This window comes from Eurypyga helias, unplaced genomic scaffold (genome assembly GCF_000690775.1).
Source record: "Eurypyga helias isolate BGI_N326 unplaced genomic scaffold, ASM69077v1 scaffold13999, whole genome shotgun sequence".
Lineage (NCBI taxonomy): Eukaryota > Metazoa > Chordata > Aves > Eurypygiformes > Eurypygidae > Eurypyga > Eurypyga helias.
This window is the reverse complement of record NW_010270207.1, coordinates 16,267-38,387: the sequence shown is the minus strand read 5'-3', so window position 1 is coordinate 38,387 and position 22,121 is coordinate 16,267. Positions and strand designations below refer to the sequence as shown.

The 22,121-nt window shown below is 36.1% G+C and overlaps 1 protein-coding gene across 1 annotated transcript in view; it reads right to left on the bottom strand.

Moving 5' to 3' along the window:
* The window catches only part of DNAH12 (dynein, axonemal, heavy chain 12), a gene marked incomplete at its 5' end in the record, with an annotated part of 60,912 nt that overhangs the window by 24,505 nt on the left and 14,286 nt on the right, over positions 1 to 22,121 (bottom strand). Inside the window, 26 exons of the mRNA XM_010158372.1 lie at positions 60 to 238; positions 1,377 to 1,676; positions 3,679 to 3,934; positions 4,662 to 4,828; positions 4,914 to 5,052; positions 5,740 to 5,891; positions 6,559 to 6,747; positions 7,313 to 7,432; positions 8,099 to 8,287; positions 8,370 to 8,453; positions 9,262 to 9,402; positions 10,451 to 10,634; positions 11,407 to 11,516; positions 12,250 to 12,369; positions 12,492 to 12,737; positions 13,871 to 14,110; positions 14,524 to 14,676; positions 16,158 to 16,330; positions 16,653 to 16,809; positions 17,169 to 17,288; positions 17,881 to 18,163; positions 18,292 to 18,413; positions 18,558 to 18,752; positions 19,824 to 20,024; positions 20,387 to 20,572; positions 21,059 to 21,299. Of these exons, the coding sequence (XP_010156674.1) occupies positions 60 to 238; positions 1,377 to 1,676; positions 3,679 to 3,934; positions 4,662 to 4,828; positions 4,914 to 5,052; positions 5,740 to 5,891; positions 6,559 to 6,747; positions 7,313 to 7,432; positions 8,099 to 8,287; positions 8,370 to 8,453; positions 9,262 to 9,402; positions 10,451 to 10,634; positions 11,407 to 11,516; positions 12,250 to 12,369; positions 12,492 to 12,737; positions 13,871 to 14,110; positions 14,524 to 14,676; positions 16,158 to 16,330; positions 16,653 to 16,809; positions 17,169 to 17,288; positions 17,881 to 18,163; positions 18,292 to 18,413; positions 18,558 to 18,752; positions 19,824 to 20,024; positions 20,387 to 20,572; positions 21,059 to 21,299 (4,647 nt within the window). The remainder of the gene's footprint in view (positions 1 to 59; positions 239 to 1,376; positions 1,677 to 3,678; positions 3,935 to 4,661; positions 4,829 to 4,913; positions 5,053 to 5,739; positions 5,892 to 6,558; positions 6,748 to 7,312; positions 7,433 to 8,098; positions 8,288 to 8,369; positions 8,454 to 9,261; positions 9,403 to 10,450; positions 10,635 to 11,406; positions 11,517 to 12,249; positions 12,370 to 12,491; positions 12,738 to 13,870; positions 14,111 to 14,523; positions 14,677 to 16,157; positions 16,331 to 16,652; positions 16,810 to 17,168; positions 17,289 to 17,880; positions 18,164 to 18,291; positions 18,414 to 18,557; positions 18,753 to 19,823; positions 20,025 to 20,386; positions 20,573 to 21,058; positions 21,300 to 22,121) is intronic.

The window sequence follows — 22,121 nt, the reverse complement described above, 5'->3', positions numbered from 1 at the left end:
TGGATCTACTGAATGATCAACTGCTGCTTAAAGCTCTTAATAATACAGATGGTACGCACCTGAAAACTACAAGGCTCATTCTTGTTTTGTGGGTTTGATTATATTCATCCAGGCACTGCTCCACAATGTCACCGAACATCTGAGTGCTTGGAATTTCAACATAAAGTCTTTCATCTCCCTCAAGTTCTGGAATCATGTAGTCACCAAAAAACAAACTTCTCATATTTTCTTCTGTCACCTGTAGTAAATATTCAACAAGTTATGATGTCAAGCTTAAAATTCAATTAAAATATTCCTCATTGGAATTTTAGAAGAAAAAGGAGAATTTAGACAAATACTCAAGACACAAGAACAAGCACTCTGAAAGATTTTGACTCACAGACAACACCCACTTCAAAATTCTCTATTTCCTGTATTAAACAACATATTCTTAATTTGTTCTTGGAACACGATTGGCTCAGAGAGCCATTAACAGTCTGAATAACCACAATCTTCAGATGACACCAAATTTATACAGATGCATGTTTGGCAATTTTCAATATATTATGAAACAGACAACTAAGAACACAGTTATTGCTGCTATACATCAATGAAATGATGGGGGAAGAAAACAACCAGAAAAAAAAGGAAGACAAGGCATATGGTATAACATGATTACACTCCATTTTAAATACCAACATTTCATAACAATTACAGAATGCTGTTTACCACAGAGTAACTCAGTCACAGCCTATATTTAAAAAGGGAATGTCTCCTAATTCTGTAAATCAGGTCTCTGCAAGTCCATTTAAGAGCCGTCACACATGTATTTCTCCTTGCAGGTACTGTACTATGTGCAGATCCCAGCTGCTTTTGTAATAGTGATTCATAAATTACTCTTTTTTCTGTTATGTTATCTCCCATTGACCAAAGATTCAGTACGTGCTCCTACAGGTCCAAGAAATTTTTTCTGAAAAAGTTGCTCTGCTCACCTACTGATTAACTGGTGGCTTTATTTCTATGTGCAGACTTACAGGAGCATAATAAAACACTATGCTTGGTAAATTAAATTTCTTAAGATATAAATACTCCAGGGTTTTTTGGTAAATCCGAAAAAAATCTTGCACTATTTTTTTAATTGAAGTTTTTGTTTCACTATCAGATACGTAAAATTGTTTTATGGAAAAGTAGTAAGTTTACCCACATTTTAAATAATATCTTTTTTTAAAGGATTTTTACATACAACAGTTAAACTCTTCCAAATTTTTTTACATCTTTTTTTCTTTTTTCCAGAGAAGCCATTTTGCCAAATTCAACTCAAATTCAAATTCAAACTTGCTAGTCCTCAAGTTATAATGAAATCAATTATTTTGCAAGAGGTTAAATGTGATACTCACGGGTGTGTTTCCTTGCTTCAGGTGTGTAAAAACTGAATCAAACGCTTCTTTGAAATGTTCTTTCACAATATCTTTCATTAAATTGAACAACCAGGTTCTATCATCATCTTCCACGAGACGGTCATAGAAGACACGAAATACCTCATGTACAAACAGCCGAATCATTACACGTTTGCTTGCAACTGATTGTCTCTTAATGAGCAAGCAGCCATGGATAACACGTGAAAAGTCACGCAGGTTGAACGTATAATGAGATTTGGCTGGTGTGGGCAAAAGGTTTTTGATGGCTTTCTTATATACCTTAAGATAATAACAACAACAAAGAACAAAATCAACAAACCAGTAACACTGACTGTATCATGACAAGAAATCTTAAATGTCTTCTAAAATAGTATTTCTCCAAGAAAAAACATTCTGCACTTAATAAATCCTAATAATGTCTAAGGATCTCAAACTCCTCTGAATATATCAGACCTCTTGACTTCCTTTAATTATATCATATCCTCTTCAAGTGAAGTATTGAATGATATGTAGATGGTAACTTCTTAGATTTTCAGTTGTTTGAATGTATTTGCATATCTACAGGTTACTCAAAAATAGTCAGTAAAAATGCTGAAGTAACAGACAGATCAAGTGCCTTCTGACTGTTTTGCTTTAATCTAGAATGCATCAGCTGTTGTTAGCTCATGCTGTTATGATAGAAATAGTGTCATTTCTCATTACATTGAGCATAAATCACATGCTGAAGTGAAATTTGAGAGACTAAAGTTCTAATCTGTCTGTGTATACTCATAGGTGAAGACAAGTATCAAACCCCAAACTGCTAAATAAAAATGTACAGTAAAATCACATTTTACAGGCTTGACTATATCCATTGCACTGAGTATATATTTCACCTGTTGTCCCATGTCCAAAGCCAATTCTGAAGCCCAGTTCTTCCCATGTACTAGGAGCTGGAGGGTACTGCTTAGCAGGATGAAAATCCATGTTAGAACAGATTATCTAGCAGGTAAATTTATAAGGGTCTAACAGTATAAACAAACTTGAAGGCACAGAAATACCTGCATGACTACTAGAAGACAACACTCTGAAATTGCTTTAAGATATATCCTGACAAAACAGAGTGGTTTAAATATGTAGTCAAATGAATTCAAATCCCTAGTAGCTGCTACTGTTATTTTCTGTTTAAAGAAGCAAAATTTGTGAATTTCTTGTGAACTGCTTGTTTGTTTTGGAAGGGTTAATTGAACCTACAAAAACATTTCCAGTGGCAGTAGTCAGTCAGCCTTGTGATTCATACACTGAATGCATTATCTAACAGTGCTGAAATACAAGCTCTGCAAGCCCTGGGAATGAGATGGATCCTGTCTTGAGTATGTCTTTGGGTGTAAGCAGAATTAGTGGGAAAGTCTCAGAAAGGCCTCAGTTCTGTGGCAGAAGGAAGTCACATCCCCTGTGAAACTTCAGCCGTTTGATTTTGCCTTTGAAGCTGATCAGATTTTCAGCCAGAATTTTCATGGGTCACATATTAGCTACCTAATGCATTTCCATGATGAATATTTATGGTAGGCAATAGATCAGTTCACACTGCTACTGATTTCTGCTACATAATAAGCCAACAAAGCTATACTTTGCTATTATGTCTGTAACTCAAAGTTTCTTTGCAAAAATGTCATGAATTGCTACTCCTTTTTTTATGTGTATGGTACATTGCAAATGTGATACTTGCTAAAATCTGTAACATGGAACATCACAAAACATCTAGAAATTCCATACAGCTGGGCTTAATGGCTTTCCCTTTTACAACTTTTTTATAGTATCTTTTGTCGTACTGGAGTCAGATTCTACAAAGCTGCATGTTCACGTTGGCTTCCTTAGGCTGCTGCCATGTGTCCACAATTAGCATAAAAACTGGGAGAGGAAGGAGGAAAGTGGTGAAGGTGATTTCTTCATTCTTAATCTCTCTGAGAAGGAATTTTGGAAGGGTTGCAATGGATATTTTCATTTTGCCTTTGTGTGGCATAGCTTTCCATGCCTGTCAGACCACCAAGAGATTCCAGTCTCATCTACTTAACATTATGTGGACGGGTACCATGGAGCACACATTAACAAAAATTCCAAGGCAATTTTCCGAGGTTAAATTAACTGAGAAGGTTACTACAACAATAAAACCAAGACAATTTCGTCAAAGCAGATGAGGCTAAATCTAAAATCTCTACTTCACCCACTAAATTATTTTAGAGCCAGTGGAACTTTACTGAACAAATTAAAGGACACTTCCACAAAGGTATTTGCCTCTTACCTCTAAAGTGGCAGTGACAATCTGATTTCCAATTGTGAAGAATTCAGAAGAAAATTCACTAGTCCGTAGGTAGAAAGCTACTACAGTAGAGAAGATGCGGAGCATTGTTTCATCGCTAAACGCATTCATTGTGCAGATGTTGAAGTGTCGCAAAAATCGAGGAGTTACAGGATTCCTCCCACCACCTGGAGGCCCCATAGCAGCAAGTAACTGTACATCAGCAAGTGTGATTTTAGATGTGTCCTTTAAATCATACCTTCAAAATAAATTGCAATGTGACATTTAGATAGTTACAGGCAAGATATATTATCTCTATTCAAGTGCAACAGATACTTGAGTGGTGCCTGGAATCACAATTCAGGCTGGAAGGAACCTCAGGAAACCACCTCTTCCAATCTTCCAAACTAGGCAGAGCCCAAACCCTCAAGACCTTTAGCTTATTTTTATTCATGCCTATTACCAGATCTGATTTAATCGTTATTTTTAAAAAATATTTTTAATACTGCTAAAAAATTTCTGATGACTAATAGAATTTTGGATGACAGTAAAAACCAATGCAATGAGTAAAATCAAAAGTTTTATATAATTGCATGTGTATATATCTACGAATCCCTGCCAATTCACTCTGAGGAGGAAGAAAAAGGAATATTACTGCACTGAAAAAAAAAAAAAAGAAAAATGCAGATATAAAAAAATCCAGGTGTCAAAGAATTATTTTTTTAGTTACACAAATACTGCTGAAGTTCAGCAACAAAACCTTCTAAGAAACCCCAAATCATTCTGATGATAAAATTCATAAATTGAAAAGTCACTTAAAGAGCAATGCAGAAGTTGCTTCAACGTTAAAATAATATCTTTATATAACCCAAAGCTATCTTAACATTTACAAAGCACTTTAAAATTTTTGAAAACAAAATTCAAGTAATTAATTATAACAGCAAATGCAGCAACAAAAGAATTTCAATTGTATTCTCAATAATTACCAAAATCCATGGTCCAAGAACTGTCTTAAAAGCTCTATGGGAGCCTGGGCCCCATATTTCTCCAAAGCAGGCATATTCATATCATCTACAAAAATAATGCACTTCTTTCCCATTGGAGGGCCAAAGACTCCCTTGCGCCTCTTGTCCAGCCTGGCCATAATAATGTTCTATAACGCAAACAGGAATATTCAAAACATAGATTAAATATTCATATACTATCTTTTTGAAACATAAATTACCTATTCTACTAACCTGGGTCTGATTGGCACTGGTTCGAGCTGAAAAATTAATGAAGAAGGGAAAGTAGCGCTCCTTTTCCAAGTTGTTCATTAATTTGTCCTTGATGTAGACAGATTTCCCAGTACCTGTTGGTCCCACTAACAGCAGCGGTCTTCACAAAGAAAGAAATAAAGCATACAGACTGCAGGAATCCAACTAATTATAACTAACTGCAATTAGCGGTCACAGGTTTTACTAACCTGCCCTGCTTTCTCTGCCTCTAAAAACATGACATGCCTTAAGAAGAAAAATGTTTTAACACATTCATGCAACCCTCTCACAATCTTAGTTTGCTTCCACCAACAAGACAAAGGGGACAATGAGAAAGAGACATTTCTCATTCCCTCATTCTACTGGCTCTGGAGTATGAACATACAGGGGAGTTAAATTTCTCATGACAGAGAACGTCATCAAAATTTCAGCCTTCAAATTTAACCTGAGACTGCTTTTTATTTTGTTCTCTTATATGATCTAATTGTAGCTAATATAACAGATTTTGATATGACTAATCAAAGAAAAAAGTATGTATTTAATAACCGAGGGTACAAAATTCTTGGGACTGTCATAACAGCATCATCAGAACAAGCACACTAAAACTGGATTATCATAAGGATTCATAAAAAAGCCAAAGACATGATTTAAGGCAACAAACAATATTGTTTGTAGTAAATGTCTATTTTTAACAGCCCAAATAAATTTCATGAATTTGATAAAAACAATGAAGTCAATGGAAATAATATGAAAGATTTCTACCTATGACCAATATTTCAGAAGTTTGCACTGAAGTGAAGCAACTTACTTTCCATGGGCAACGAATAGCTCTATCAAATAGGTATATCGGACTGTATCCATAGTTGGGACTATAATATCTTGAATCTTCACATTTTTATCACTGTAATTAATATTTTTAATAAATCTATTCCAATGAACCCAACATCCTCTGCCTTTCAGCTAGGAATAAATAGAGATGTAAAACAGAATGGTGTTACTTTTTCCTCTACTACTTCACCTTTAAAAAATGAAAATAATTAATTTTAATAAATAACTGAATATTAAATATTTCAGAATTTCACATATTTAGTTTGCTTTATCTCACTAATAAAGTGTTAAATTACATACCTAAACATACAGTCCTTTCTTTTCTTAAAGATTTTGTTCAGCCAAAATAAACAAACAAAACCATACTAAAACCAACAGGAGAACATACGCAAAAATTAAAAAGTGTAATTATACTTTAACATTTGTGAAGGATACTATAAACAAAATCATAATGTAAGCAAACTGCCTATGGGCTCAATAACCTGCTTTCCTTCTAGAGTCTCCCTGTCTTCCTTCTGTATTAAACCAGATCTGAGAGCATCAGCGTAGCCTCAGCGACAGAGTAACTGTAGCGTGGCAACATTATAAACACAGCTGATGTGTACATCTTGGCATTTTCTAAAAAAATTGGCCAGCACAATAATATTCAAGAATAAATTTAAAATGCACTGTGGTATTTAATCCAACAGTATACAACATACAACAAGTATTGTAAAGTTGAAATTCCATCTAGCTATATTTTCCTTCCACTCAGACTCTGAGAGTCTACTTCAGCCAAAGCAGAAGCAATCAATCATACCTCATACATGTAGTCATAGACCAAGCCTTTCTCTTCAAAGGGACACTCCCATTTTCCCACACTTGTTGGTACAGGATTTATTCCAGATTTCCCAGCCAGAGTTTCCCTCAAGAAATTATCAAAAATTATTCTGCTGTCACCATCACAAGTTCCACCAATGGACCAGACTGTGGCAAAAGCAAAGCAACCCTGCAAGGACAGAAGGACGAGCAGCTGCGTAAAACGTTGGCAGAGATGGACCTTGTACAACCTGCTTAACAAGCATCGTTCTGAAGAACACTGTTCGGTGGATAGGTGTTACAAGCTGGCCTTGAATAGCCCTGTCTTTCGCGTTCTGTTTCTTTTTCACAGGAGCAGTCATATAAGGTCAGACTAAAGTACCTGTCAGAAAACACCCTTCCCAAGGAAATGGTGCTCAACCAAATAAGCCAATCGGTGTTACATGAACACTTACTTCCCTTAAGAGACTCAAGACACTGCTTTAGCTAATTACTTGGCTAGTTAAAAAGCACATTTAACAAAAACACTGTTTATCCCCGTTAACTGGAAAAATAGTAAAATTTAAATCACATTTGTTACTTGTAAGACTTGGGTCTCATCTGGGCACCTTCAAAGTTTGGGGGGAGGGAGCAAGGAGGTAGTAAAATTGTTTCACGTCTCTTATTCCTGAGTTGTTTTGATTAGTCCAATTATTCCTGAGTACTGGCATATGCAGAAACAGATACACATTTTTCTACGGGTTGAAAAAACCAACCATAATCCATGCACGGATGTTTCTGTTGGTGGGATCTTCTTGCACAGTTCGACAAATCAACATTTCGAAAAGCCGTGTAAGAGATACTACAACATTGGTATTGCTTGTAGGTACCAGTTCCTAAGGGATACAAAAGGATGGGTATCATACTTCACATGTTCAATTAGTTTATCTTTTGGAGCTAAAATATTAAAATAATTAGATAATTAGTGAATTATGAACAAGTATTTGAAGGCAAGATTTACGCCTTTTTATTTAAAAGACCATTTGCCCTCCTCTGTCCTTGAAACGTCAGGACATTTAGATTGGTAACATGTTCATGGCTACCATGTGACCACTACAATCACACATCTTAAACCAAAAAACCCCCACGGAAGTAACTGCAGCAATATATGTGCAAAAGCCTAAACACGGTATCACACAGCGTTGAAAGGAACTACATGTATGTTTCCTCTAACACTTAAAAACTACTTCCCTATTCAACATGACATCTTTGAAGAAAAAAACGTATGCAGGAAATTCTCTTGTGAAGACTTTTCACTCAGTGTTTTAAATACTTAACTTTTGAAAAGAGCAAGGTGAAAACTATGATCAACTTGCAAGTCTTAGCTAGCATTTGCATTTTAACTTTCTAAACTGGACCCAAGAGTTGCCCTTCTCAACTTAACAGGAGGCTGCAGCACATTCATCCTAACTGTGTTTGTCAGGAGAGAAGAGTCCCTCCCTACCAAGGGTAACAGAATGGAAATGGCCACCTAGCTACTGCTGGAAAAACGGCACAAATACCTTGCACTGTTTCTGACGGAGCCTTAACGCTGGCGGTATTAACCACTCAAAAAGTCCCTGCAGAAGACCTTGATGTCCCTTTGAGTTAAGAGGTTCAGGCAGTTTACTCAACCAAGAGGTAACAAGTGGCCTCCAGCCCAGTTGAGAAGGTTCCAAATAGATCATGCCACAACGACTGACTGTAGCAGGCTAAGGAAAAATAGTAATCTCATTTTAATATACACCGAATATACTGAATTTGGTTTATACTTTCATTAAATACACAACTTACTGATGCCTGGGAAAGATCCATTGTTTCAAAAATAAGATTCATCTGAAGGGACATTTGGATGATTTCCCCACTCATCAAACAAAGCTTTAATAATAATAAAAAAATAATCAGAAGGAAGTTTAGAAAAAAAATTGAGTCATAAATTATGCTTCCTATCACAGCAGAGTTCTACATGAATATCAGCAAAACCAAATATAACCAAAGGCAAGGTCAACCACATTAAATGCTTAATCACTTGGAGAAATTTTTTTTCAAGCTTTGGCTAAATTCTTCACTTCAATCATAGTACTCCACCATATTCCACTAGAAGATTCCTTACAGGTAACTATCATTCTTGCATAACACAGGATAAAGAAAAGACAGCAAGCAAAAGGGAGACAGGATATCTGTTGCTATTGCGCTAATACTCAAGCATTCCAGCTTGCTTATTAGTAGTCCAGTTTGAGTATTTTGACATACTCTCATCCAGAACTTAAACTTAAAATACCATCTCTTGGTTTTATATTTACTTTGAGATTCCTAGGGCCCATTTTCAAAAGTGCTGTAAGGCTACAACTTAGACTCCAGAAGTCATTAATTTTGAAAATACAATCTGTTGTATCTTGGGATTGTCTTTAAATTTAAGTCTAAGTTTTTGCAAGTGGGATTTACAATAATTACAATTAAAAGTAATTTTTAAGTTTATATTTCAATTATTTAGTTACAAACTTATAATATGACATTAAGGAAATACTATGCATTTAATGCTTACAACTATGCTTACAACTTGTTACCAAAGCCACCTTGCACTTGCTCTTCTCGCCAGGCCCTGCTGTTTCCATTTTATACATAGAAGAACATTTTCAAAATGTCACATTATTTTATTTAGGCATTTATTTCCACTAACTGATACCTTTTTGTTGTCATCCAGAACTGTGTTCATGCTTTCTATCCAGAGAGTATCAATTGGGCCATCAAAGATAACCCATTTGTGCTCAGGAGTCTCAGATAACGCAAATTCTCTGAAAGTATTAGCAATTATACCGTCTGTCCACTAGAGGGGAAGAACGTAGGAAGGAAAAGTAAGACACAGTACTCCAAGTTCAACTCAAACGGCAAGTAACAGAAAAACCTTCCATGTCCTCTGCATCATTCCTCTCTTCTAATTATTCTTTTCTTGTACTGCAGAGAGCAGAACATAACTTTCACCGTGGGTCATCCAACACCAGCAAATCTTAAAATAGTGTTTTTTTCACTTTAAAAAATATTGTAACAAATAGAAGACTGGCAATTCAATTTACAGAAACGTAGAAGTGAAGTTGTTCTGCTCTGTCTTGCATCTGTTTCTCTCCAGAATCACCCTATGTTTCACATTCACTTCTTCACATTGTTTCTTCTCCAAACCCAAGATTCACACTTGGGGATCCATGAGTTCATAAGTATTCCTAGATAGTTTTTGCATTACTTGGATTATACTAGTTAGGAATCGATAGAGAAATGGAAACAGGTAAGTTTGGTATGATTTCCTAGCATAGATGCACCTATCTTAGGACAATGACCCTCAGAATGGCATTGCTCAAATGGTATTGGTTAAAATAAAATTTACAGTTGGTTCCCATCTGTATTTAAAATCATAAAATTATGATTTCAGCTGTTTACTATTCACAATAGTGGAGGTCTGACATATACAGGAAAAGTTTTTAAAAAAGAGAAAGCACTAGAAATAGTACAAAGTAGGAAAACCAGACAGGATTATTAGTTCCTAGTCTTGAACCCATACTGGTATGTTTGCTGCTTCTTTCTTAAAATCAAACCAGTATTTTAACTTATAGCACAGCCCTAAAAACACTGTCTGGAGTCCAGGGAACAGATGAAGAAATGCTGTCTGGTATTAGGACTTAAAAAGCAGAAGTAGAAGCATTGTAAACTACCTTTCCTGGCCCCTGAAAACAACTGTGAATGCCACCATGAGTTAACCTGAAGTTAGAACACACTTACCCAAGTGCACTCATACAAACCCCAAGAAAGCCACAGCAGGTGAGAGAGAAAGAAACAGATAAAGGTGAGCATTTCCTATACACTGTTTTAAAAACATACATTACCTCATGGGAGACTGTATCAAACTGCCCAAAAAGCTGCCCCATAGTGATTGATTTTGGATTCACCGTTCTAAAAATTACTTTTTCTTCTTCACCATAACCACGTTCTTTCATAAGAGACAGTGTATCTGCCAACACATGTAGAACTTTGGTCTTCCCAGAAAAAGATTCCCCTACCAACATAAAACTGTTAGATGAAAAAAAAAAAATGCTATTAATAAATTTGTCTTGCAATTTAGACTTTTACCAACCACATGAAGGCCAGCCATCATTCACTTGATTAAAGCTAATTTTCACCTAATTTTGAAAAAGCAGAGTAATTAAGTCTAGTTCGTATATACAAAACATCACTTAGACAAAATCAGTTTATTTGCACATGCAAATCTAATCACACAGCCACCACACGCGAGCTGTCCTCTAAAACCTACATTTACCACCACACTAGTTCATTCATTTGCTGCATCAAAGATTACATTCTAGTTACTTGTCAGTCTAGACAGAGTCTGGAAGAATGCAAACAGTCGGAACATGTGTTATACACACACACACACAAATCATCAAACCATTGAAAAGATGAATTAATGAGCTGAATATTAACAGTCATATGGCTAATATAATATTGTATAGATTTTCTCCACACTATTCAGTAATAAAAGTGAGCAATAAAATGGCAGGAATCTGATAACTAATATTTTAATATAGACAAACTTTTACAGTCCTAAGTCTTCACCTTACTAAAATTGTTATAGAGGTGAGGCTACTTCTGATATCAAGAGTAGCACAATTCCCCAGACATACAATCACAAGAATTTTGGTACATGTAAAAGCAGTATTGTTGATCAACTGTTCCACTACATTTTGCCCCCCTTAAGGCCTTTTATACTTGATGTAAAGAACCACTATGGTATAAGCCAAAATTGCAACAAATACTGCTTGTGAAACAGCAAGAAGAATCTTACCCATGTCTAACAATCATCATTTCATAGGTCTGTATCATTTTCTCTATAAAAGCTTTAACAGGTTGGACATTATGTCGAATGCAACATTCGCTGGCACATTCCAGAAAATTCTAAAATCAAAAAAGATCATAATCTTATCATTGCTACAGTTTAAATTACTGTCTTGGACTACAGTAGAATAGTTTAGGCTCATCAGTAAGGGTTTCAAAATAATTAATAACTGAAATACTATTAATCAACAAACATCCCTGGAGAAAAACAAAATCAATTCTGTAGTTTATATACTAGAAGAGGAGTTAACTACGGTTTTTCTCTAGAGGAGAAGGCATACCACCATCAGGAAACCAACAATGTGCTTTGGAATAATACGTTTTTAATAAGGCTCTAGTATTTACTGGAAATTTGTGAAAAGTTAAACTATTTTGTCTTTTCCAATATGCTCATGTTCTTCCCAACCATCCTCCTACAAAGGAGCTATGCTTTAATTGTTGCTATAAACAAAAGAAAATACAAACACAAAGCTTAATCTCACTTCATTATGTCCAAAAACTTGGAAAGAAATTGGCAAAAGACCCTAAAAATTGGTAAATCTGCAGGTCAATTGCTGATCTGCAGGGTCCCTTACACAACCCTTCTGGATGTAAGGGAACTCAGATGGGAATTATACTCAGAACAGATACAAGAATTTTCTTTGGCACTAAGTTTCACTGCAAACACTCAGCAGTTTTCCTTATCTTCCAATTACTCACAAATTACTGCATTAATTACACTTGGTTAAAAACAAAACACCACAAAACAACACACAATGATTATTACCAAGGAAAAGATTACAAGTGTACATACATTGTAGTCTGCACTGGGAAGCTTGATTCCAGGAAATAAATCACTAGTTATACCCATGAACAGAGGTATATCATGTGACAAAAATTTGGGCTCATTCACCTCCTTAATTGATCTAAGAAGCTAAAGGAAACAAATACAAGTTTTACCGTTCTTATTAAAAACACAGAATAAAACTGCACAGCAATTCAAATACTCTCATATTTAATAAATATTCCTTAAGAATTATTCCCTCGGGAACTCACCAATATATCTTCATCTTCCGTAGGAAATTTCAATTTTAGATTCCCAGCAGCCACCAACACAGCTTTAACGGCTCGCATACCATAGTCATAGTGATACTGAGAGGAAAGCTGTTCTGAACAAAGCCTGTAGGTCATTACTATCTTCACTGACAGTGACTTAGCATTCAAAAATCCATACGAATAGAGAGAAATTTCTGCTATCAGAGCATAGTTAGGAACCATCATGGCTACCGTTCGGAAAAGAACCTGAAATACATACCCAAAGAAATACCTTTAAATAAGCAGTTGAGGAACATAAAGTAATTCAGAACTTTTGCAGGTGATGGGTCAGGATTCATCCCATCACAGCACTTCTAACTGAAAACAGTAGCAGCATTGAAATTACGTACTGCTCAGTTAGTATGATGAGGTAGGCTGTGGATTGTTTAAAACAGGTACACTGGAAAGCAGTGGCCTGCAGAATAATTGGGAGCCAATGAAACAGAAGAATTATCAATGTTTGCAGCTCAGTAGGAAGCTAATGCAAATAAGCTGCCACCAAGATTCATCTCAACGTACAACCTGGTGCAGAAAAGACACCGTCTCTCCCAGCTCTTTTCCCTCGCCACTGTCTCAGGAATGCAGTTTGCCCAGTACACGGATACATTCAGCACAGCAGAAAGCAAAGGAGGGTGGTGTGCATGGCAGCTGAGAGAATGCACTTCCAGTAAGCAATCTGCAGTTGGTATGCACTTCATGCTCCATTAACTCTGCCTTGGGCTAGCATTCCCAGTATAGGTCCCACCACGGCAACTTGCCCTGGCCCAGCAGCTCAGTGCCATGTGGAGTCTAGAACAAATACTGTTCTAAAAGGCTCCAGGCCACTTGGCTGAAGCCAAGCCTTCGCAGTGGAACAGCTAATCTAGTCAAAACAATCATCTCAAAGATTTTATTTAATCAGGCAATCTAAACAAATCCATTACGTGTATGAAGTGCAGTTCGCTAACACCTCTTTTAAATAAGACGTTAAATAGATACAATGTGAAAATACTTTTTAAAGCTTATTTTTCCAACATACCCTTCCATGTTAAAAAAGGCATCATCCAAGTTTTAAAATCTACCCTCAGCCTGACACTTGCCAGTTTACTCCCTATAGCATTACAGCCTTTGGCCTGGAAAAATGATCGTAAAAAAACCTCAAATAGACAAAAGAAAAAAAAATTCCTTCAAAAAGAATAAAGTACTTACGGAGAAAAAAAAGAGACTTCATATGTGTAAATCATAAAACAAGTATATGTTTATATTCCAGGTGATAGAGTCTGAATTACTACTAGGAACACACGTGTCTCCTTTTTTTATAAATTCCTTCTTAAGTAGAAGCATGTATTTTATTATTTTACCTTCAGATTATCTGGAAGTTCCGAACGTCCTGTATAACCTGGATTCATAGTAATAGCTACAAAACAGTTGGGGTTAAGCTTCAGTTCAGTTCCTTCAAAAATAAATGTTTCTAGCTTTATCTGTATGGCTCTCTGGATGCAAAGGATCTGCTGTGCCACAACAGACAGGACTTCGAGTTCAATGCGATTGAATTCATCGAAACACACCCACGCACCTGATGAAGCCAAACCCTTGAAAAACTGCAAATGAAGAAAGACAGCGATAATATTGTTAACAGAAACTTGGAAGTTTCAAAAGAAACTAAGAATATCATGTTGGAAGTTCAATTACATGAAAGATATAATTATGATAATAATATCTAAGCTTGTTTAGAGCAAAGATCAGTGATGTACTGAAGAACAAACCATTTTGGTTCTAAAGAAAGCTAAATCAGAAGATCTCCTTCCTGTGTAAGCTTGTTTCTTTCACATTTTAATTAGCAACTTTAAGATTAAGATTTTGTAAAGCACAGAACATCGAACGTGTAGAGACCAGTACATAGTGTCCAAGGGTAGCAAACCACAAGTGCCACATTTAGGTGTCTCTGCAAAGCAGGGACACTACCATTTTCATCTTAAAAATAAAATACAAAACACCTTTATTTTTTATTTACCTTTCCCATTGCGAGGTAATCAAGGCCATCAGAGCAGTTGAAGACAACACACTGAACAGCAAGAGCTTTAGCCAAATCTTTGGTGGTCTCTGTTTTACCTGTCCCTGCCGGACCCTCTGGGGCACCACCGAGGTTTAAATAAAAAGCTCCAATCTAAGAAACAGAAATAGTTTATGGAAATTAGTAGTAATTAATTCATATGAAATTATTCTGAGTGAAAACAATACATTAAATTGCACTAGATAGTTTCACACAGTCATTGCATCTAACAGAAAAAGTATGGTTATACTAATATCAAAAATAATCTGAATTTACTTACAGCTTGGAAATATACACAAAAGAATTTAATTTTGACCCTAGCAGAGAGTTTAATTATAATCATGGCCATGATTGCTTACTTATATTTTACTGGACCCAGTCTTTCAGTTCTTGCTTAGATAAATCTTTCAAATTAAATTTAACAGAATTAGTTGGTTGCTACTCTTTTCCATCTCTGTTACCCCTTTAATATACTTTTTCCTCTTTTCTTTTGCTTCCCCACACTGTCACCCTCTGTTGCATAGGTATTCCATTGACCATTCCATATTCTCTCCTATATTCCATTCAAGTAGGAAGAAAATCAGGCAGAAAAAAAAAAAAAGCTGCAGACTCTAAACAAAACTCAGATGTATTTGGCTTCCAAACCACAGTTACAGAGCCACATCTATACTGACGAGCACTGGGAACACTGTATTGAGACCTTGGTGGCAAAGGACGAGACTTCCGTTTGCCGGAGTGCCAGGCTACCAACTGCTTTGCTCCTAGATTCAAGATCTGTGAGCCTAAAAAAGAAACAGACCACCAGCTGCATCGCCCTCTCACATCAATCTACCTTGACATATCTTGAGGCACGAAGTATCAGCTACAACCAGACCATAAAACCAGCAGCTACAAAGAGGGCAAAAAAATATCTTCAGATGCATCAGTCAGGTCCTGTCAGACCTTTTCTTTCATAAAACATGCAGAGTTTGTGATTAGGTCTCCACAGCACGAAAATTGCCATCATGCAACAGGAGGAGGATGGATGCCTAGTAAAACTTGAAACCATACTCCAGTTAAATAAACTGGAGTAAACAATTGTCAGAAAAGCCATCCCTAAGATAACTTTGGTAACTTAGAGTTGTCAGGTTAGTTGAGGATAGACCAGTACAATAATAAACACCTCTAACAAGAGCAGGGATACCAAAAAGTTCCCAAACTGTTTTACTAGTCTTAGGAACAACATGATCACAAGTGGATCCTTCTTTGTTTTATTTAGCAACCACAGAACATCAGAAAAGGATTTTATGTTCCCGTAATCTAGACAAATAAAAATACTGGGCAATTTTTCTGTTTGTATTTTAAAAATACACATCCACAACACAACAGTCCACTAAATTTCCATCACATTGGCGGGCTGTTCAATATTTGTCATTGTAAGTCAGTTTCACATTCAATATTCTGTAGAAATTACCATCTTTGCAAACCACTTCTTAACAGAAATACCAGAGTCTGAGAGCAAGTGCAAACCCTAAAAGTATGGCTGTAATCAACAGCCTAAGAAATGTTATACTACAGGAAGTACAGTATTTAGTAGCACTGGTGGAAGATCATACCAAGGTGCGGTAGCACCTGTCTGTAAGAGGAGTGATGACGAGACGTGGTGTGTTTCCAAGGTATTCATAGGCATATTTTACATTGCAATTAATGATGCAGACATGAACGTTCTCAAACTCCCAATAATATCGTAGTTGTGCAAGCCACTGAAAGTCTGTTTCACTCTGCACGCCTGATAAACACAGAATGGAAAGCAATCATAAAAGACGTTTTAGATAACTGAATTTTCTATTAGGTTTAAATGTAAAACAGCTTTGAAATTATTAATGGTGATGCTCACATCCAAATACTCACATACATATCTTCTAGTGGAGGGTGTCCCTGCCCCTGGCAGGAGGGTTGGAAATAGATGGTCTTTAAGGTCACTTCCAACCTAAACCAACCTATGATTGATACTGTTGTCTTTTAGGCAGAAAAAAATCAGATTGGCTAACTTTTAAAATTATCTATGTATTAAGATACATGTGAAGAAAAATGTTTTAAAAGCTAATTACCACTTTCAATCATTTCCATGAGGACGTCTCTAGCATGAACGTCAAGAGTAACCAAGGCACCTAGTGTAGTCCTTGTTTGCTTTGACAGTTTTCCTCTTACCAGCTCTACAATATCGTTAAGTTGAAGCTGAAGTGTGTCATAATAATCCTTTAAACTCTAGGAGAAAAAATTATGTCACGATTATATGAGTTTCAAGTGTTTCAGACTTCTTCATGTTGACTAAATATCTTAATAGAGATTGCTTATGATGTCATTCTTTTACACTGCCATGTTTTTGCACCACCTTCTCTCATTCACAGACACGCATCAATGCTGCGAAGCTACATTTTAATCTATGCTTGCCTAAACGAGAATATTCAGGAATGTGAATCAAATGTATAAATCACTGTAGATAAATCCATGTATAGGCAAACTAATATGCTGATCCTTTCTCAAGTTTTATTTTGATTGTAGAAAAAAAGCTGCAGTTAAAAATTAATGCCAACTTTTAAAAAACATTATGCATTACAAAGTACCTCTGGTCCACTGCAAAGAACTTCATGTACCTCGCTTGTCCAGAACATCTGAGACACACACAATACTACTTGTCCAGGCCACTCCAGAACCCACCTTTTTCTCTCAGTCTCTAGATAAGCCTGAAAAAGTTAAAAACAGTATGCAAATACAGTGACAGTGCATATGGATCAAAATGTAATACAGAAGCATATAATGTGATCCTATGAATATTCTTTGCTAAAAATTATTTTCCTATTTTCAAAGTCCAAATGAACTTTTAAATTCCCTTTTCCCTTAGATTTGCAATTTGTTACCAAATAAATTTGAAAATTCTTGCAATTATCTTTTCATGTTACGTAAACATTCACAACTTGCTAACTTCATACAAATAAACATTTTCTTTTAGGAGGAAGCAAACATATTACTAGTGTTGCATTTCTACCTTGCAATTTATTTCTATCAGGTGATATATCCTATAAACACAGTATTGCTGCCAAGCTTTTAAAAGGATTTATAACCAGTGTTAAAGGAAAAGGACTTGACTCTTAATTCAGTCTAAACTCTGACTTATCTCACTGCCCTATAAATACAAGTCACATTTTAACTTGGTTCTTGCCTCATAACTTCATCAACTCTTGTGTTTAGGAAGAATTTTAGAAAGCCAAGAGACAGCCTTGAAATAAAGAAAGGTCTATTTGTGCCACATTTATTAAATTATTGCAAACCCCATACCATTCTTGCTCTAGCAATAACATCACGTATAGTCTTCAGCATAATATCTTCTACTTGAATTAACCACTTCTCCACTGCACCTCGAGCTTCAGAAGTAGAAATGGTTGAAATCAGTTCTACACACTCTCCTTCAGAACTGTACATTGCTTTAATGTCCAAATTGGGAAGGAAATGTAGCTTAGCAATGCCTTCAAAACACTTCTTCAAGTGAGGCTGAACTCTGAGAGGATCCTTAGTCTCTGACAGGATCTCCAACATTTCATCATTGGACAAGAAAAAGAAACTAAAAAAATACAGAAGAAAAAAAGAAAAAAGCCAACTGTAGTACCAAGCTACTTTAAAGGCTAACCTTATTCACAACAAAATAAACATACAGAATCTTTGGGTTTAAATAGCCTAAACTCATCATACCGGGGAAAGAAGAGACGTTTTTTCTCAAGATAAGCATTAAGCCCTTTCATGATTTTGTCAAGAAGCTCATTAGAGTTCTGAAGTTTCTCCAATAATCCTATCAAGGAAGTAGCAACAAGAACCTGTAACAACATGCAAACTGTAAGTCATAAAGAAGATACTTGAAACAGTAGAAATCACGCAAAAAAGCACTGATCCAACAACAACAACAAAAAAAAGAGAGACACACACTACTGTTTTGTTTTGCTACTGTGCATTTTCCTTACCCTTGGGTCTTTGGTGCAATACTTCATAATATCCCTCCAGTATCTATCCACAGTCTGAAAGAGACGCCCCTCTTCTGGCATCTGTTGCATAATATCCTCAGAAGAAAATATCGGTTCCAAATAAAGCCACTGTGCTTGCACTTTCAGCCATTCATCAATAATCTCCTGAATTTGAATTAAGTGATTTTCCCATTCCTTAATAAATATTTAAAGAATGTTACTTTAGTATTTGCAAACAAATAATGCTAGAGAGAATAAACACTGGGAAGGTAGACACTGGTAGCTAGATTCCACACAGAAAATAAAAATGTCTAGCAGTAACCAAAATAAAAGAAAAATATTTAGGTGTGTAGGTTCTTCCACATATACAGAGGACCAGGAGAGTACAAAAAGTTTAACTTAAGTAGAAATGAATTTTCCAAAATGCAGTTAGTATGTCAGTGCTATGATCTTCAACAACTTAATGGGTAAGTTCTACCCAGGAGGCTACCAGGGACAAATTCTGTTCCATCTCTCCACAGCAAGGAGCTCTTGGTTTGCAGCTGAATTACAGCAGGGACACAATACAAGAAAGGCCACACTAGATCACAGGAGAGATCCAGCCAGCCCAGTATCCTGTCCTGGAAGTGGACAACAGCAGACACCTCTGGAAGAGGCTGGAAAGGCTGCCTGTAAAGAGTAAATACTACCTATGTTCACTGAGCCTGCCTGAACCTGAAGATTTCCTACATAAACCAACAAAGCACTAGGGAGGGTAACTGCAAAGCAATTTCACCAGCTTCCCTCCTGTCAGTAGTCAGGTGTTAGCACCACAAAGACTGCTCTAGCCCTGAAAACACAAAAGCAGGTATAAAGCAATCCCATCATTGGCCTGAGGCGTTCTCCCAGCCCTCAAGAAGGTTTCTTGTCCACACAAAAACACCGTTTGGAGTCCAAAACTCAAGGATTAAATCACTAAGTATTCTTACTAACAGCAATAAAAGCATAATTTCCAGTTATTAAGAAACAAGGTTGAAGACACTAACAGAAATAGTGATTTTTAAAAACATGCGAAGAACCACGTTCTCTTAGCTGCACTTGAATCTAAAGAGAAGAGGGAATTCCAACACAGAAATAATGTAAGTAGGACTTACATGAACTCAAATGAATCTTGCTGAAAATCAATGAAAAAATTTCATTAACAATAAAGCTGTAACACAACTGCACACCCTTGCTTTATAGTTATCCTGCAATTAAAATGGTTGGGAAAAAAAGGACTCAACATACCCTGATTTCTTTGTCAAATGGTTTAATGAAAGGTGATCCTTTCATCGTCTGAGTTTTCATAATCTGATCATCGAGAACAGCTTGAATCTCATCTACTGCGCACAGAATATGAATACCAGTCTCACGATACACACTAGTATTGAAGGAAATTGAATCCCAGGTTTCCATCATGGCATGCATTGCTTTCTCTAAGGAAAATTCCTACAGTTTTAAAAAGAAAACAGTTTATGTTAGTCACTGCATTATTTTTTTTTCAGCTCATTAATTCAATATATAAGCTTATCTAAGTAAGTAAACTATTTTGCTCTAAGCGCATAAATTAACTACTTCTTGTTATTCTTCGTAGTATATCATCTTGTAGTGTACAGCAATGAGTACACTTGGGAAACACTAATGACATAACACGAGATACAATTGTTTACACACCAACTGTTACCATCTCATGGGTCAAAGTCTCACCATATCTCTTTTGTTGCATAAGGGCAAAGACAAAAAAATTCTAGTAAGCCATAAAAGCCATCACTACGAGACCTGATTTGTCACTATCAAATCTGTATGCTTACCTTGCTTGCACCTACACTTACAGCTTCAAACTCTTCCAAATAAGGGGTTAGGTTGTGCTTTAAAATTTTTCTCAGGGTAGTTCCAGAGTCTGGTGTTAAATCATATCCTACTATATTTGACATCTGCTGCCAATGCCGAGTTCTCATGCCAGGGTTACAAAAGATAGTCACAGTCGGAATATTCTCCTAATAGAGGAAAAACATTTATAAAAGAAAAATTGTGCAGAAGGATCCATTCAGTTAACCACTCCATTTCTGAATAATTGTAGTAAATCACTGAAGAAGAAATATAAAACTATTAAGAACAGTCTTAGCAGAAAAAAGGAACAGTTTTTCAGCAATGTTATATTAAATTTGGCTTCCATTAACATAACATACAGTCCCATTTCAAAATTTCCAACTACATCCTCAAATGTTTCTCTGAATCCAAAACTACTTTTCCCCTGTATGCATCCACTCGTTAACAATTCACATTCCTAAAACTACAAGGATATCCAAAATCCAATTCTATTAAAATCAAAGGGACAGTACAAACTGAAAATGGTGATTCAGAGCTCGCTCTCTCCCTGTAACAACAGGAGTCTCTGACATGGCATCATCTGCCTGTACTGAGTGCTGAATTTAGCATTCGTCCCTCAGCATCAAATATTAATATCCCTCATCTTTTCTTACCTTGAAGTCTTTAATCTGTTCCAGAACTGCAGAACACATTGTAAGAGTTGGATTTGCCTTTGTTTCCTCTTCTATCTTCTCTTCTACGGTTCTCCATTGTGTTGTCTTTTTCAGCTCCTGTTGAATTTTCTTCTGCTTTTGCTGGAACTGTCTTGAAACTTTGTCTATCTCTCTAAAAAACTCATCAACTTCAGCCTCCATGCTTTCCCCATTTAGTTCCAAAAAGGTACCATCCATCCATCTGAGAAATCCCACAAAGATAGAAAACAGAATAACACATATAGTCCACAAATAATTAACACTTTGGTTTGCAACATATATGAGATGTAGATTAATTATGTAAATTCCAGCAAGGATTGTTTTTCTGATTATTGTCATCCTGTGCAAAATTCTAATGGATTGATCACACACTTCCGTTTATTTGTGCAATTCTCTCAAGTCACATACTGAAACCAAGTAACTGCACAGACTGAGAAATATGTAAGTTCTGGATAGAGATCAACATATGACATCAAAATACACCAGCAAAAAAATCCATGGTTTCCAGCCATATCACATTATAACTCCCAGAGATCGCAGGAACTGGTAAACAAAGTCACTTCATTTAGCCTCAGACATACTACAGTTTTTGTGGGAGGACCTAGCCACCAGATAGCCAGATAAGCATCTGAGCATACCTGCACGGCACACTGCAGAGTTGTTAGGTTAAAAACGGTTTCTCATCATAGACTGTGAGCTTTCTAACTGAACTCCTTCCTTCTGTGGTACACAAATGGCTAATAACTAACCAACTTTTTTCTTCCTAACGCATTTCTTTCACAGGGATTGTGTTATTATAGGCTTCACCAGCATGACCAATACAGTTAAAACCCATCATGTGATGCACTCCTTTGCGTTACATTAAAAAACACAAAAATACTCCAAACCTTGGCAAGTAATTTCTAACTAAGTAATTTCTAATTAAAAACAACAACTCTGACTATATTACTATATTTGTATTGCTAACAACAAATAAACATTTATAGGAAAATGAAGCCGTATTCTACATCTGACATGAACAAAA